Raw genomic sequence first — 16,497 nt, 5'->3', positions numbered from 1 at the left:
AAGTGAATTATTAAAGGGCAAAGTTCAATATATCCCCCCAATGAAGCACATTATCTCATCACCTGATGAGCTCACAATGTGTGTTTATTGCCCCACATAAACCTCACGGTATCGTTTCCCATTCTAAACAAGCACTCTAACCTTTTCGTTAAAGACCCCTACAAATAAAAGCACAACAAAATACTTCCTGGAGCACTTAATACAATGAAAAGGTTAATTCTTACAGCTGTTATTGTGGCCAGTGATAATTCTGGAAACTCGGAAGCGCCTGTTTATTCTGAATGGCATCCTGCAGGATGAGGGCAGAAGCTGCTTATGCCCTGAAGGGGTGGAGCAGCAAGGCCTAGGTAAGATAGGTAGGGGAGCTGAGTGAGAACAAAATGAGGAGGAGCTGGTGAGGTACTGAGGAAGCTGGTTGGATTTATGAGAAGATTTTCATCTCAGAAATATTTCTGAAAAATTGTTGCACTCTTGAAGGATTTTGGTGCCAAATGAAATAGGAGGTATTTCTCCCCTTCTTCTCCTTCTATTTTCAGTTTCTTTTCATTTTCCTACCTTGGGGTTTGGCCCTTTGCCATTGCTCTTGTTCTTCTCAATGCCTGAATTAGCTCTGAGCCATTATTGTATATCCTGGGCCTGATAACCCACTCTTTCCCACAGGTTTTCCACAGGACGTGCACATACTGTACCAGCCTCCACATCAGTATACCACTTCAGCTATGACTCCTGTCACTATTCAAAAACAGGACTTCTGAAAAACAACTCTGTGCAGACCACATTTTGTGGAGCACTCTGCGTTTGGGCAGGAAAATTGAAATTGTTCCTCTCCCATGTTCTTGCTCTGCATTTGCTGCTCCCCCATCTGCCTACTAGTCAGTCCTGTGGAGAAGACTGCAGCCTGCCCCAACATGGCAGTACCATTTTTCTCATCCTTAGCACACAGAAGTAGCAAGGAGTGTGTGTGCGGGTGGGCGGAGGGGAGAGAAGGGAGGAAGTACCGCAGAAGAGACTGAGGAAAGCAGCCAAGTAGTGGGAAGAAAAAGTCCTGGGGTAAATGTTTCATTATTCCGGCTTTTAGCTAGTTGATGATTTGGCTGATAATGATTTTGAAATTAATGAACAGTCAGTATTCTATTTTATTTTAATTGATAAGAAAACAAAAACAACTACAATGGCTGCCCTTAAAATGTTACTACCAGTTAGAAACATGCTTCCTATGTTATACACATAAAAGGGAATAAATTGGAGGTTCCGAAAAGAGCTACACAAATGATTGGAAGGCTTGAAAACCTGCTTGTTGTCTGAAGCGTAAGAAGCCCAATCTACTTAGCTTACCAAAAAGAAGGCTAAGACATGACTTGATCACAGTCTGCGAGTACCTAGCTGTGCAGAAGATCTCTGATGGTAATGAACTCTTTAATCAAGCAGAAGAAAGGCAGAAAAAGCTCAATTCAGACAAAAAAATAAGGCACAGATTTTTAATAGTGATCGCAATTAACCATTGGAACAACTTACCAAAGGATGTGTTGGGTTCTCTATTACTTAAAGCATTTTTGGATGTCTTTCTAAAAGATGCACTGTAGCCCAACCAGTTATGGGATTAATGCAGGAATTGTTGGGTGAAATTCTATAGCTTGCGTTGTACAGAAGATCAGACTAGATCGATGGATCCTTTAGGCCTTAAAATGTATGAATGTATAAATCTATCAATAATGACAGAAATCAGGGGGAAATGAATCAGGTAGAAGAAACTTGCAAAATGTACATCCTTTTCAGTGGCCCAGTGTCACGTAGCAAGTTATGCAGCAAGGTCCCCCAATTTGCTAAAATTATTCTAAAAATGCGCTACAGGGAGAAAATATACAAACACAAATGTGTTTTATTTATTAGCACTGAAACAAAGCACTACCATTCCTCCAGGCTTTAGGAGCTACACAGGAGAGGAGACCTTTCAGATTGTGTGGCTAGTTGGAAGAATGAATTTTTTAATAGATTTTATAGAGCAAAGATAACTATTTATGTGGTATCTTTGCAAAACGTATACATTATAGTGCCATTAATGTCGCCACAAAATTTCATTACGCATGGGAAGTAGGCTGGCTGAAAAATGTAAAATGAAACATTTTCCCATAATAAAATGTTTTCACTGGAAAAGCTTGATTGTTGGTTGACTTTGCCTTCAAGAAAATCAAAACAAAATGTTTCTGAATTGAAAATTTTCAGAACTTTTCATTCCATGAAAATGTTGATATTTTGACCCTCTGTTCTAATTCAGGATAAAAATGTCAAAATACCAGAATTTCCCATGAGATGGAAATTCTGCTTTTCAGTTGGCTCTACATGGGACCTTTGGGATAACCATGCATTTTTTGCTATGTATAGCATAATGTCACCACTATGTATTTTGGATCTGAGTTAAACATTTTTGAGGTCTCTGCTATAGACTTATATACTCTAATGTGGAATCCTGGCCCCATGTAAGTCCATGGCAAAACTCTCATTGACTTCAGTGGAGCCAGGGACTTCACCCTGGGAGTGACTGAGAAGCATGGCACAATGTAATAAATCTTCTCCCGTGGAAACTCCTTTCTGGAGTGGCACCATATGAATGGAATTAACCAGAGCTGTGATGTATGTGATCAAAAATTCAGACTTTTCTTAAATGTGAGAGCACAGGTAGAGGGAAGACTTCCCAGGGTATGCCTATGAAAGAGATGCTCATGTGCCATAGCAACAAGGGGCTTATGACTATCTAGAGAGATTTTTTTAGTTGACTGACAAGCTGTGCCCTAATTAGCTCCTGTTGCCCCAGACTTGGTAAAGTTCTTGAGCATGTACATAATTTTAAGTACATGAATAGTACCACTGAAGTCAGTGGAACTCCCCATGTGCTTACAGTTATTCATGTACTTTAGTGCTTTGCTGGATTGGGGCCATATAGTGCTTTTCATTCATAGGTCTATTACAATATAATAATATGCCCAAAGACCAGTTAGAGAAGTCCTCACCATGATTCTGAAGTTGAATCTCAAGCTCAGAAATCAAGCAATATAATCCTTCTTCTTCCTTACCCTTCTCCTTCGTCAAAAGACTCAAGGTTAGTCTACACTACAAACTAAAAATCTGCAGCCCTGAGTCTCAGAGCCCAGGTCAATTGACTTGGGCTCACGGGGCTCAGGCTGCAGGGCTAAAAATAGCTATGTAGTTTGCTTATCTTACTGAACACTATCCACACACACACTTTGGGCCTAATTCTTTCTTATCCAAGTGAGATGAATGACTAACTTCAGTGGGACTGGGGTGCCAAGATCAGGTCCTTTACCAGGTACCTCAGAGGATAGTTTATCTGTTTACTCTCTGGGTAGTTAGGACTGAAGGCTTACTCAGTTCCAGTACTGACACCACTAGGTGTTTACTTGGAAATGGTAGTGCTCTTGAAATACCTGGTGCTCTATATCTTTGGAGTATTTAATAAATTACTCTGAATGTTTTTTGTGTTATGCTTTATCAACCTGTGACGGTTGACAAATAGGTTTCCTACACTAATACTATCAAAACATTAGAGTGCTTTGTATGTTCGGAGCATCCTATAGATAATTCATCCTCAAACTACCCTGTAAAGTAAGTGAGAAAGTATCATTATCCAATTTTATAGATGGGGAAACTGAGACAGAAAGGTAAACTGACTTGCCTAAGGCCAGGTCTACGCTACAGATCTATATTGGTATAACTATGTCACTCAGGGGTGTGAAAAATCCACACTCCTGAGCGATGTAGTTATACAAACCTAACCCCTTTATGTAGACAGTGCTCTGTCAACAGGCGAACTTCTCTCATCAACATATCTACTGCCTCTCAGGGCGGTGGATTAACTACATCTATGGGTGAAGCTCTCCCATTGGTATAGTGGTGTCTTCACTACAGATAGGTCAGTTATAGAGTGATTGCTTTGTGAAAAGTATTTTACATCATTGCGTGTGATGTGAAAAGTCGTTGTACATTACACAGGTGTGCATTTAATTAAGAAGAAAATAAATTCCAAATCCACTGGAAAACATTTTTATTAGTTGGGACATTGCTTGTTCTCATAACATCTTGGCTTGGTAATATAGCAATCTGTGTAAGTTAAACACTACTGATTTGCTGTGGTGTATCATTGTGGTTACCCAGAATGCTGGCATTCTTTGAAAGAATTCACTGAAGTGGGGATGAACTATAAATTGGCATGAGACTATGCATGGCAGAATTATTAATTAAAAGCTGTCAGGAGGGGTTTGTTGTTTTGATTCCTCTTTTAATTTTGATCCATTCACTCTTTGCTTCATATTTAAATTGGTTTCTCAACAAAGGGAAGGGAATGTAAGTCATTAGATGGAGCAGATGTTCTAGCATTAGAAATCAAAGAGGATCTCTCTCCAAGTAGCTTTGTTGTGTTTACTGAAGGAGGAGCTGTCTTATGTTGTCAGTTATATGACTCAGATAATAACAATGATAGCTGAAAACTCTCGGTAGAATTAAGGCATAGCATGATTAACAGGAATAACAGTATTGCTCTTTAACATAACAAGTCTCTAGTGTGAATACTAAACTATGGTTAAGTATTCTTAGTTAATGATAGATCAGTCTACATTTAGGATTGAGGAGAGGGTTAAAAAAGATCTGTACTTTTTCTCTTATAATTAGGTGCTTGCATGCTATGGTAATGAAAGCCATAGAAATGACTATAAATAAATGAATGACATATTATATTACAAACTCAGAGAAGAAAGACAAGCATGGACTTGATGGCTAAGTTACTGGACTGGGACTCCGGAGAACTGGGTTCTACTCCTATCTTTGATCTGTGACCTAAGCAAATCACTGACTGGCTGTGCCTCTGTTTCCCCTCCCACCTTTGTATGCTTAGATTGTAATCTCTTCTGGGAAAGGACTGGCTCTAACTATACCTTTGTCCAGTACTTAGGACAATGCAGTTCTTGTGGCTGGGGCCTCTAGGCACTATTATAATATGGAGGAATTTGTGTTACCTTTACATATATATTGATTACATTTTCATTGTTAGTGATTCGGTCTGAGATGGTAACAATGAAATAGGGAGACAGGAGTAGTCAGGCTTGATTGTCTTTATTAATAAAGTTGCCTTTATTATTTAAGAGTAGCACATAATAAGAATAGATATACAATACCCAATCCAAAGTTTGCAGCCAATGCCAGTCTGATCCCAGTCCTGTCTGATCCGATCAATAACTCAAACTTGCAATCTTTTATAGATAGGTTGTTGACAAGCCATAACTTCCTTTTTTTACGCATGACAGTTACAGACATCCCCTTTTGTCTGGAACATGTTTGTAAATTTCTAAGCACATATTGCAATATCCAGACTTGACATCCTCATGTGGTTAGTATGTTTTGTGGTTAAAAAAGGAATATTATATTAAACATTAAGCAAATAAACTTTCCGTTCTTATTAAACTAAATTTCCCTCTTCATCAAAGTTACACTACTTAATATTATTATTGAAAATTATTCTTAAAACTTCATGGGGGTTTGGTTCACTTACCAGTAGGCCTTTTCTTAGCAATAGGCCCTTTGACTTTATGGTTAACATTGTTATGTTCAGGGCCGGCTCCAGGCACCAGCTTTCCAAGCAGGTGCTTGGGGCGGCATTCAGAATGGGGCAGCAGTCCGTGTCCCGCGGCAGCAATTCGGCGGCAAAATTGGTAGAGCCGCCCCCGGTTATGTTGAAAGTCATCTGCATCAGGACTTCTCATTGGATGGCCTTGTGTCCCTATGAGAAAAATTGCTAATGAACAGATGTATAATTTTAACCATATTGGCTGCTGTCCAATAAGTTCTATATAGGCTGGGATGCTGCCAAACAGGCCCATGGAGTTGGGAAGATACAGTTTGCCATAGCGAGCAGTTTAAGCTCCTGTTTGACTAGCGCCTAGAACAGATATGGTTGCAAAACATCAACCATGATGGTTCAGTCTATATAGTGTTGTGGAAGGAGCAAACTAATAGAAACGGGCCATGATGAAACAATTCATATACCTTCTAATGGTATCACTATGAAGGGAGACTCATAGTCCAAATAGACACATTCACCATGAGACTATTAGTATTATTTATTATTTGTGTTTCTCTAACACCCTAAAACTCCAATTAGGGTTGAGGCCCCATTGCGCGAGATGCTGTATTAATACATAAGAATATACTTTTCCTTCCCTGAAAAATTTATAATCTAATTTAAATCAAAACATGATAAACAATAAGAGGGAAGAGGGATGGGAGAGGATAAGGTTAATAGTAATAAATTTATACTTCACATAGGCCTGCTATCCTGGGGGCAGTTGGGGAACCATGTTAGCTCCCAGTGTAACTTAGAATAGCCTCAGGGCTGCCCTACCTTATCCCAGTTTATAACACTCTAGAGGCTGTTATTTTGACAGGAATCTCTAGAGTGCAGTATTCTCCAGTCTTCCTCCCTCCAGTCTTCCTCCCTACACTGGGAGGTTAGAAGGATGTGGAGCAGAACTGGCTATGCTGGCTTGATGCCATTCATAGATTCCAAGACCAGAAGGGACCACTGTGATCATTCAGGGCCCAACTACATGATTAGGACATCTTTAAGTCCCCTTTGCACTGCATGCAACCATATGAAATACACGCATTGGTAGTACAAATTGTTGGCTTTGACAGGCTTCCACTCAGTACGTGACTGATCAAATGAGTGCTCATACCTCAGCAAGTTGTAATGCTGTGGTTGCTGAATTTGCTAAATTTGTTGTTCAGAAGACTAGATCCAGCATCAGATCATATGTGTGAGACACAAAACATGTTACTATTCCTGGCCTCAGATAAAAGTTCTATATATTCTAATAAATTCCTGGCCTCAGATAAAAGTTCTATATATTCTAATAAATATACATAGCTCTTTGGTGTCACAGCCAGCATTGCACTATGTTGAAAACATATTTGCCACCATTGCATCATACATCCTTTTAATAGTTTATTTAAATCAATGGGAGTTAGGCACCTTGGCACTTTCAAAACTCCCACTACCTACCTTTTGACATTTTTTGGTCCCTAAATACTTCTGAAAACCTGTCTCTAAGGCCAGAATTTTCAAACATGACCGTTTAAGGTTAGCCTCCTCAATGCATATTTAGGCTCTTAAATGAAAATGTCTTGATTTTTCAGAGGCTCTGAGCACCTATAGATCTCCTACTGATTTCAGTAGGGTTCAGAACAGTGGCCATACTCCTCCTAAGTCAATGTCTGCTCATTTAATAGTTCAGCTTTGTTTCTGTTTTAAGTGACACACCTAGAGTCTGACAGAAGGCTTCAGAAGCTTTCTCAATTTTCTTGTACTAGAATTTCCATGAAAAAGCTGGCAGTAGGTATCAATTATCCAAGTTAAAACATGTGTCTTTCTTGCTGAGCCTTCCATACTTCAATTTTTTTCTTTGAAACTGGATTCACAATTTGTTCAACCCAGTACTGCATCTTTTACTATATATTAATATTAATATCTCTGATTCCAGAATAAATTGTCCTCCGCCACAGCATTGTCCTGGAAAGAGCAGCACTTTTCAGCTCTGTCTCCTCTGTTTCTAATTTTCTTTCTTTTTAAAAAGTGAAATGTAAACCATTTTAATATTGCATGAACCTATTAAAGTCCTCACTTTGCTCAGGGTTAGCAGTTCAAGTAGTCTGAAATCAATTTGGTGGTGCTGGCTAAGTCTTTATGGAGAACACTATAGTATAGTTGATGAAACATCTCCAGATCTTTCTTGGCCCCTAATTGAGGCAGAGCAAAGAGAAGGGTAGAAATAGAGGAATAGTGGATTAGAGGAGAGAAAATGGGAGGAGGGAGAGAGGGATGCATGGAAGAGAAGGGTAGAATAAGGCTTTTTAAGTCAAGGATGAAGTCTCTGGTCTTGAAAGCTGTATCACAGATTCTTGTCCTGTCTATTTGTGGTATCTGACATTTTGTACTGACCATAGATGTTGTCATTGTTATGAGCCCAGCTATTTACTCAGTGACCACTGTACATGTAATTATGGCTACATAATAGTGTCCATTCAAATTTTCAAATGAGTGTTTTCAATCACTCATAAAACATACTTGCTTTTAAACCATGCATAGTATTTTAAAAGGTACACTCACTGGAGGTCCCTTCTCCGCCTGCTGGGTCCAGGAGGCAGCCTTGAGTGGGTTCGGGGGGTACTGGCTCCAGGTCCATGGTGAGAAACTGTTCCTGGCTGTCGGGAAAACCGGTTTCTCCGCTTGCTTGCTGTGAGCTATCTACAACTTCATCATCATCATCTTCCTCGTCCCCAAAACCTGCTTCTGTGTTGCCTGCATCTCCATTGAAGGAGTCAAACAACACGGCTGGGGTAGTGGTGGCTGAACCGCCTAAAATGGCATGCAGCTCATCCCAGAAGCGGCATGTTTGGGGCTCTGACCCGGAGCGGCCGTTCACCTCTCTGGTTTTCTGGTAGGCATGCCTCAGCTCCTTAAGTTTCACGCGGCAATGCTTCGGGTCCCTGTTATGGCCTCTGTGCTTCATGCCCTGGGAGATTTTGACAAATGTTTTGGCATTTCAAAAACTGGAACGGAGTTCTGATAGCACGGATTCCTCTCTCCATATAGCGATCAGATCCCGTACCTCCCGTTCGATCCATGCTGGAGCTCTTTTGCGATTCTGGGACTCCATCATGGTCACCTCTGCTGATGAGCTCTGCATGGTCACCTTTGCTGATGAGCTCTGGCCAGCGTGGCAAGCTGCAGGTGACCATGCAAACAGGAAATTGAAATTCAAAAGCTTGCAGGCCTTTTCCTGTCTACCTGGCCAGTGCATCTGAGTTGAGAGTGCTGTCCAGAGCGGTCACAATAGAGCACTCTGGGATAGGTCCCAGAGGCCAATACCGTCTAATTGCGTCCATAGTACCCCAAATTCGACCTGGCAAGGCCGATTTAAGTGCTAATCCACTTGTCAGGGGTGGAGTAAGGAAATCGATTTTAAGAGCCCTTTAAACCGAAAAAAGGGCTTCATCATGTGGACGGGTGCAGGTTTACATCAATTTAACGCTGCTAAATTTGACCTAAACTCCTAGTGTAGACCAGGGCTGAGACTTGTGTGTCCCAAAGAGCTGTTGAATTCAGTAACACAGTGTCCAATGAACCACCACATGAGTAATAGGCTTACTGTATCACTAGATTTATAATTAAAATACAGACAATACCTTAAGACTCAATGCTTTCCTTCTGCTATTAAGAAATTTAAATCATTAAAATATTAATGATTACTACTAATTGCTATCCTTCTGCTATTAAGAAATTTAATATGTTGCTGTTAGTGATGATGATTTATTATTTATCCAAGGTTCAAAAATTTAATTGAGATACAAGCCTCCTTTACAAGGCAGTCCTGGTTAAGAATTAAGCCCTTATTTGGCAAAGAATTATGTACATGCTTAACTTAAAGCAGTGTAAATAGTATCTTTGAAGCCAGTGGAACTACACCCAGTATGTAAAGTTCAGCATGCACATTAATCTTTGCAATATCAGGGCCATATTTGGTTTTACTGTTCCCAATGTCTTCCCAGTGTAGAGTGGTTTTTATTGAAAAATCAACATTTACCATTACTGTACTTGCCTGGGCCAGATTTTTTTACTCATGTTGAGTAATATCTTACCCTGTGAATAGTCTCTTTGTTATATGATTACCATAATATTTCACTATGCTATCTTTGGATTAGAAAATCATAGAATCATAGCATATCAGGGTTGGAAGGGACCTCAGGAGGTCATCTAGTCCAACCCCCTGCTCAAAGCAGGACCAATCCCCAATTAAATCATCCCAGCCAGGGTTTTGTCAATCCTGACCTTAAAAACTTCTAAGGAAGGAGATTCCACCACCTCCCTAGGTAACGCATTCCAGTGTTTCACCACCCTCCTAGTGAAAAAGTTTTTCCTAATATCCAACCTAAACCTCCCCCACTGCAACTTGAGACCATTACTCCTTGTCCTGTCCTCTTCTACCACTGAGAATAGTCTAGAACCATCCTCTCTGGAACCACCTCTCAGGTAGTTGAAAGCAGCTATCAAATCCTCCCTCATTCTTCTCTTCCGCAGACTAAACAATCCCAGTTCCCTCAGCCTCTCCTCATAAATCACGTGTTCCAGACCCCTAATCATTTTTGTTGCCCTTCGCTGGACTCTCTCCAATTTATCCACATCCTTCTTGTAGTGTGGGGCCCAAAACTGGACACAGTACTCCAGATGAGGCCTCACCAATGTCGAATAGAGGGGGACGATCATGTCCCTCGATCTGCTCGCTATGCCCCTACTTACACATCCCAAAATGCCATTGGCCTTCTTGGCAACAAGGGCACACTGCTGACTCATATCCAGCTTCTCGTCCACTGTCACCCCTAGGTCCTTTTCCGCAGAACTGCTGCCTAGCCATTCGGTCCTTAGTCTGTAGCTGTGCATTGGGTTCTTCTGTCCTAAGTGCAGGACCCTGCACTTATCCTTATTGAACCTCATCAGATTTCTTTTGGCCCAATCCTCCAATTTGTCTAGGTCCCTCTGTATTCTATCCCTGCCCTCCAGCGTATTTACCACTCCTCCCAGTTTAGTATCATCCGCAAATTTGCTGAGAGTGCAATCCACACCATCCTCCAGATCATTTATGAAGATATTGAACAAAACCGGCCCCAGGACCAACCCCTGGGGCACTCCACTTGACACCGGCTGCCAACTAGACATGGAGCCATTGATCACTACCCGTTGAGCCTGACAATCTAGCCAACTTTCTACCCACCTTACAGTGCATTCATCCAGCCCATACTTCTTTAACTTGCTGACAAGAATACTGTGGGAGACCGTGTCAAAAGCTTTGCTAAAGTCAAGAAACAATACATGCACTGCTTTCCCTTCATCCACAGAACCAGTAATCTCATCATAGAAGACAATTAGATTAGTCAGGCATGACCTTCCCTTGGTGAATCCATGCTGACTGTTCCTGATCACTTTCCTCTCATGTAAGTGCTTCAGGATTGATTCTTTGAGGACCTGCTCCATGATTTTTCCGGTGACTGAGGTGAGGCTGACTGGCCTGTAGTTCCCAGGATCCTCCTTCTTCCCTTTTTTAAAGATTGGCACCACATTAGCCTTTTTCCAGTCATCCGGGACTTCCCCCTTTCCTCAAGATGAAAGGTGTTTCATGAAATAAGGTATTAATTTGATTTAAACATTTGTTTCATGCCAAATGTTACAAAGCTTCTTCCATTTTATTTTTTGACAGCAGCGAACTCTGATAATTATGTTCTATGCAAAATATAGTATTCTGGTTGGATTAAACAGCAGAATTTTCATTTGCTGTCATAGTTGTCATGGTCTTTTGCTCATGCCACATTATTAAAAAGTGTGCTTTATACACACAGACTACACCTTCATCTGCTTAGAGCAGATTAATAAACATTATCCTTATAAAATGAATAATTACACTAGCGATTTTAATATTTTTGTTTGCTTTTAGAAATGAATTATCTACCTCCCTAAGAAACAAACTTCTTATTGGATTATTGCTGGAAAGGATGGGCCTGGACTAAAATCCTGTCTCTGAATATCTCAAAGTTTTCCATGTGCATGTGAGAGTTTTGTGGCTTGAAGCTGTCTCTAAATAGAATGTTAATAAAATGCTATACTGGGCTGTCTGGATATGTGGCCTTTTTCCTCCCCTTCCTCATCAGAGTGTGAATAAAACCACAAAGCTGGGTACAGGACAAAGGAAGCTCTTTGATATTGGTAGTGTATAGTGATGAACCAATGTCTTTATGTATATGCACCTGTCTCATTTAGCTTTGTTTTCTACTGTCTGCAGACTCCAGAGGAAGGAGCCTCCACATCCATCTATGCAGCTGTCTCACCAGAGCTGGAAGGAGTTGGTGGCATCTATCTTTACAATGAGCAAAGGACAAAATCTACTGATGTATCATATGATGAGGAGCTGCAGCGAAGGCTCTGGACTGAAAGCTGCAAGATGACTAGGATTTCTGATGTAGGTAGCAGAGATCTCTAAAAGTAGCCACTTCCAACGGGGTGAATGAAATGTGTCCAACAAGCATCCTTACCTGACTTCTTGCAGCATGAACCAGCATCCTGGAATTCACAGTTCAATCCCAAAGGCAAATGTGAACAGTGCTGCTTTTCACTTGAACCCATAGTCTGCTAGGGAGTCAAGGGGAAATATTCCCACAGAAATGTGTATAGGGTGGTTTTAAATCTAACCATCAGTTTTGTAATCATGATGTTTCGGTCTGTGATTAAAAAAGTCTTTAACCTTGTGCAGAATTGTGTTTTTCCCTTTTTATGTAACAAGAGGAGACTGTCCCTTGTGGGACTGTTATGTCTTAAAACCAGCTCTGCAAATCTTGCAAATATAACTTAATCCACTTTTTATCAGTTCTGGAAATTTAGGGTTTCTTTCCTTAAACTTCTTAAATCCTGCCTACACTTTATAATAAGTAACAGATTATTATAATTCATTCTTTTGTCCTTCATGATAATCACACTGTATCCATCACAGGAACTACAGTATAGTACAACACCCTTTACCCAGATGTTTCAGCAGAAACCAGATGCATTTAAAGAAAAGGACTTTAAGATAGGAGGGTAGGTTGGAAGGCTTAGAAAAATTGTTGAAAAACTGGAGAGGGTTCAGAGAAGAGCCACAAGAATACTTAAAGGATTAGACAATATGCCTTACAGTGATAGACTCAAGAGACACAAAGGAAATTAGGCACCTAAGCCCCAGACTGAGGAACCGAAGTCCCAGTTTTAGGCTCCACTGCAATCCACAAAACTTCTCCTGAACGCTGTAGGCGCCTAAACTCACTCAGTGCCTAAGTAAAAGTCCCCCACACCTATGTTTCTGCATCTAAGCATGTGCCCTGCTGCCTCACCCTAGGTATCTGGGGGACTATTGCCCACCCAAGCCCCAGAGTAATCCACAAACCCAGGGAAGATAGGTGCTCTGATGGGTGTTGGTGCCACCAGTGGTGCCCATCTTCTACCTGTTAGCCCTGTGGTTAGAACACTTGCCTGGGATGTGGGAGGCCCTGGTTCAATTCTCCCCTGCTCTGCCTGAAGGGGAGAAAGAGGTGGAAGACCTCAGTTCAAATTCTCAGTGGTGCTCTAAACATGGGGCTATGGGATATTCTGATGTGGGATGCCTTCAACCTCCCCTGTTGAAGCTGCTCCACTGTGGATAAATAATGATAGATGACTGATTAAAGCAGAGGGACTGGACCCAGGGTTTCCTACCTCCCAAGTGGGTGGACTAACCACTGAACTATAGAGTCATTCTCTCTGTCTCTCACCCAGTGATTGAGTATTTAGTGGAATAGTCAACCTCAAGATACGTGATTTTTGGTTAACAAGAGGTTGGTAAATGCCTGGTGTATTTATGTTGCCTGTCTGATACATCCACTGAGCAGAATCTCAAAGGGATGGGGTTTTTTGTTTGTTTTGTTTTAAGAAAGTTTTATCCCTTATGGTTACAAAGAAAACCTTTCCAATGTGAACTGAGTGTTGTCTCCAGACAGCCTGAACCCTGACTCTTTTAGTGGTGTGTACTCCACCCTACTCCCACCTCATGAATCATATCTCAAAAGCAAAATTATGACACTTCAAATATCAGCAATATTTCATTACTCATTTTTTAGTGGCTGGGATGAGAAGGGGGTGGGCGTGAAGGTCACACTGGGGGATTGGGAGTTGCTGAAGGAAATGAACTACAGAAAAAAAAAAGGGAGTCACAAGAACAAGTAAGAGAGAGAAAGGAGAATGGGAAAAGAAAACTGTCAGAGGGCAGAAATGTCTGGTCCCAAAGAGGATCATATTTTCCCTCTGGGCTGTGAGAGGTGTGATTTAGCCCTGTGTGTTTTCATTTATTATTTGCAATGGTTAGCAGCAGGCAATTTATCATCCAGTCACTGTAGCACTTTCCCTATGTCACTGGCTGATTTTTTTTGGAAGGGAATGTAGTGCTTGTGAAATGTCACAGACTGACACGTTGGGAACTAAATTCCTCTCTTTATTCACAGATCAGGCACAGGATGCAGTGGAGGGTGTTAGCTAGCCAGCATTTTATATTGCAATATTGTTCCCACAATTGTTCTCATTGTTGGCAGAAGTACTTGCTGAATTTACATATAACAGAAGGGACCATATGAATCCCCATTGTAACTCCACTGAAGCCTGATGAGTTTTCCGCATGGTGACCAGGAGACTGCAAAATATTTATCTTCAAGGGAAATTCTTTCCCCATATCAAATTTTAAAAGTTATTTTAAGATGCTTTAAAATAATAGAACTTCAGTTGGGATTGTTGTTCTCAAATAATTTCAAAGTTTGGTTTATATTGTACTTGGAATCTCTAGCTCGTGCTTCCACTTGCTCTTTCAGATGGGAGAAGGCTTCTTCAATTAGAGGAGCTCCTAGAGGGCTATGATGGGCAGAGTCCTTGCTGATTGGCAGGTACTTTGCCTGTAGTATAGGACTGTTTCTTTGTGCTTCTCTTTCTATGGCCTGCTGTAGAGGATTCCCAAATTTCATAGGCTGATGGACCTGGCAGACTTCCAGCTGCAAACAGGAAAGGTGGGGGCACGGACACAAGCTGATCTGACAATTGCCTGAATAAAGACAGGTTTCAGAGTAACAGCCGTGTTAGTCTGTATTGGCAAAAAGAAAAGGAGGACTTGTGGCACCTTAGAGACTAACCAATTTATTTGAGCATGAGCTTTCGTGAGCTACAGCATCCGATGAAGTGAGCTGTAGCTCACGAAAGCTCATGCTCAAATAAATTGGTTAGTCTCTAAGGTGCCACAAGTCCTCCTTTTCTTTTTGCCTGAATAAGGTCATTCTCTTTGTCTCTCACCCAGTGACTAAGTATTTGGGACTTGTCTACACTGGCAAGTTTCTGCACAGTAAAGCAGCTTTTTGCGCTCCGACTGCAGACGCACTGCCAAGCCACTTTGTGTGCAGAAACTCTTCAGTTGCAGCGCTGCAGAAAACCCGCCTCGCTGAGAGTCGTAAGGCTCTTTGCGCAGAGGCTCCAGCGCTCTATTGCCAGTGTAGACACTTGATTGCTTTCTGCCCTGTAATTGGCCTTTGGAGCTGTCCCATAATGCCTCAAGGGACCGCTCTGTTCATTGTTTTGAACTCGGCTGCTGCGGAGACATGCACCCCTCCCCTTTCAAAGCACCGTTTCTGACAGCCCTTGCGTGCTGTGCTGATCTGCTCCGCGACACAAAACAAACCATGAATGTGGAATGCTCGCGCTGTTGAACCCAGAGGGAGGGGTGTGTGTGTGAGAGAGAGAGAAAGAAAGAGAGAGAGATTGCTGTGCAGAGAGCCCAGAGAGGGAGGCGGGGGCTGGTAGGGTTTCCCCCTGCCCCTGCCTCAGGACAGGTTGCTTCATGCCACTGTCTGAACTTACAAGACAGCATGCTGACACACTCTCTGTCCCCCAAAACACACGGTCTCTCTCCATACACACACACACTCTCTGTCACACACTCTGCCCCCCCCCCACACACACACACTTCAGTTGAAAAGCAGCTGGCAATGTAGTAGGATGCCCATGGAACAATGGGTTTGGGAAACCTGCATCATGTGACGCTGTACCTGCCCCATGAGGCACTGCAAACCCTTCCCAAAGCATCCTGCAGCCAGTTGCACAGTGGGATAGCTACCCACAGTGCACTGCTCTCTTTGCTGTTGCAAGAACTGCTAATGTGGATGCACTCTAGCGTCCCAATGCAGTTTAATTCCAGCATTTTAATAAAAGTGGTATAACTTGTGGCGCAGAAACTTGCCAGTGTAGACATACCCGTAGTGGAACAGTCAATCTCAAGATAAGTGATTTTTGGGGAGGTGGAGCAGGAGGATTTCAGCTCTTCAGTAGCCCAGCCCCTTCCCCAGTCCAGATTTTTGCGCTTTCTCTTCCTCATGGTACTGGCAGCTTCATATTTCCCCAAACACTCCTTGCCACTTTAGGCAAGAGAATAGCTGAGGACTTTGGGAGGTGCTCTGATGCTACTTCCCCATCTTCATCAGGTGATGGCATCATTAGAGATGGGATTGCTTTCACTTGACTGGTAGCAGCAGATCTGAACATTACACTGATGCTATTTTAGACACAGGATGCAATGACTGTTTCCCCAAAAATAAAGAGCTTGGCAGCTTTTGCTATTGGCAGTAAAACCTTTCACATTTACAACATTGCCTTTGATAAAACAGTCTTCTGATTGTGTAAACCCGTAAGCTTTCAATTGAAGAGTTCAATGGTTTTCTTTCATAAAGATGGATGGTTAGTTTCCAAATAGAGCTGTGATCCCTCCTTTTATACATGCCTCAGAATCCTTTTCCAGCTCCTGTGACAACGCCTTGGAAGTATCATGGTAGCTGACACTCTGGGGT

General features: G+C 41.8%; 1 protein-coding gene across 1 annotated transcript in view; it reads left to right on the top strand.

Moving 5' to 3' along the window:
- Positions 1–12,360, top strand: part of DHRSX (dehydrogenase/reductase X-linked) — a 224,396-nt gene extending 212,036 nt beyond the window's left edge. Inside the window, exon 7 of the mRNA XM_073354095.2 lies at positions 11,898–12,360. Coding sequence (XP_073210196.1) covers positions 11,898–12,095 — 198 coding nt within the window. The 3' untranslated portion in view covers positions 12,096–12,360. The remainder of the gene's footprint in view (positions 1–11,897) is intronic.
- The last annotated feature ends 4,137 nt before the right edge of the window (positions 12,361–16,497 follow it).

This window comes from Lepidochelys kempii, chromosome 1 (genome assembly GCF_965140285.1).
Source record: "Lepidochelys kempii isolate rLepKem1 chromosome 1, rLepKem1.hap1, whole genome shotgun sequence".
NCBI lineage: Eukaryota > Metazoa > Chordata > Testudines > Cheloniidae > Lepidochelys > Lepidochelys kempii.
Note: the sequence above shows the minus strand (reverse complement) of the source record. Positions and strands in the feature narration are given on the sequence as shown.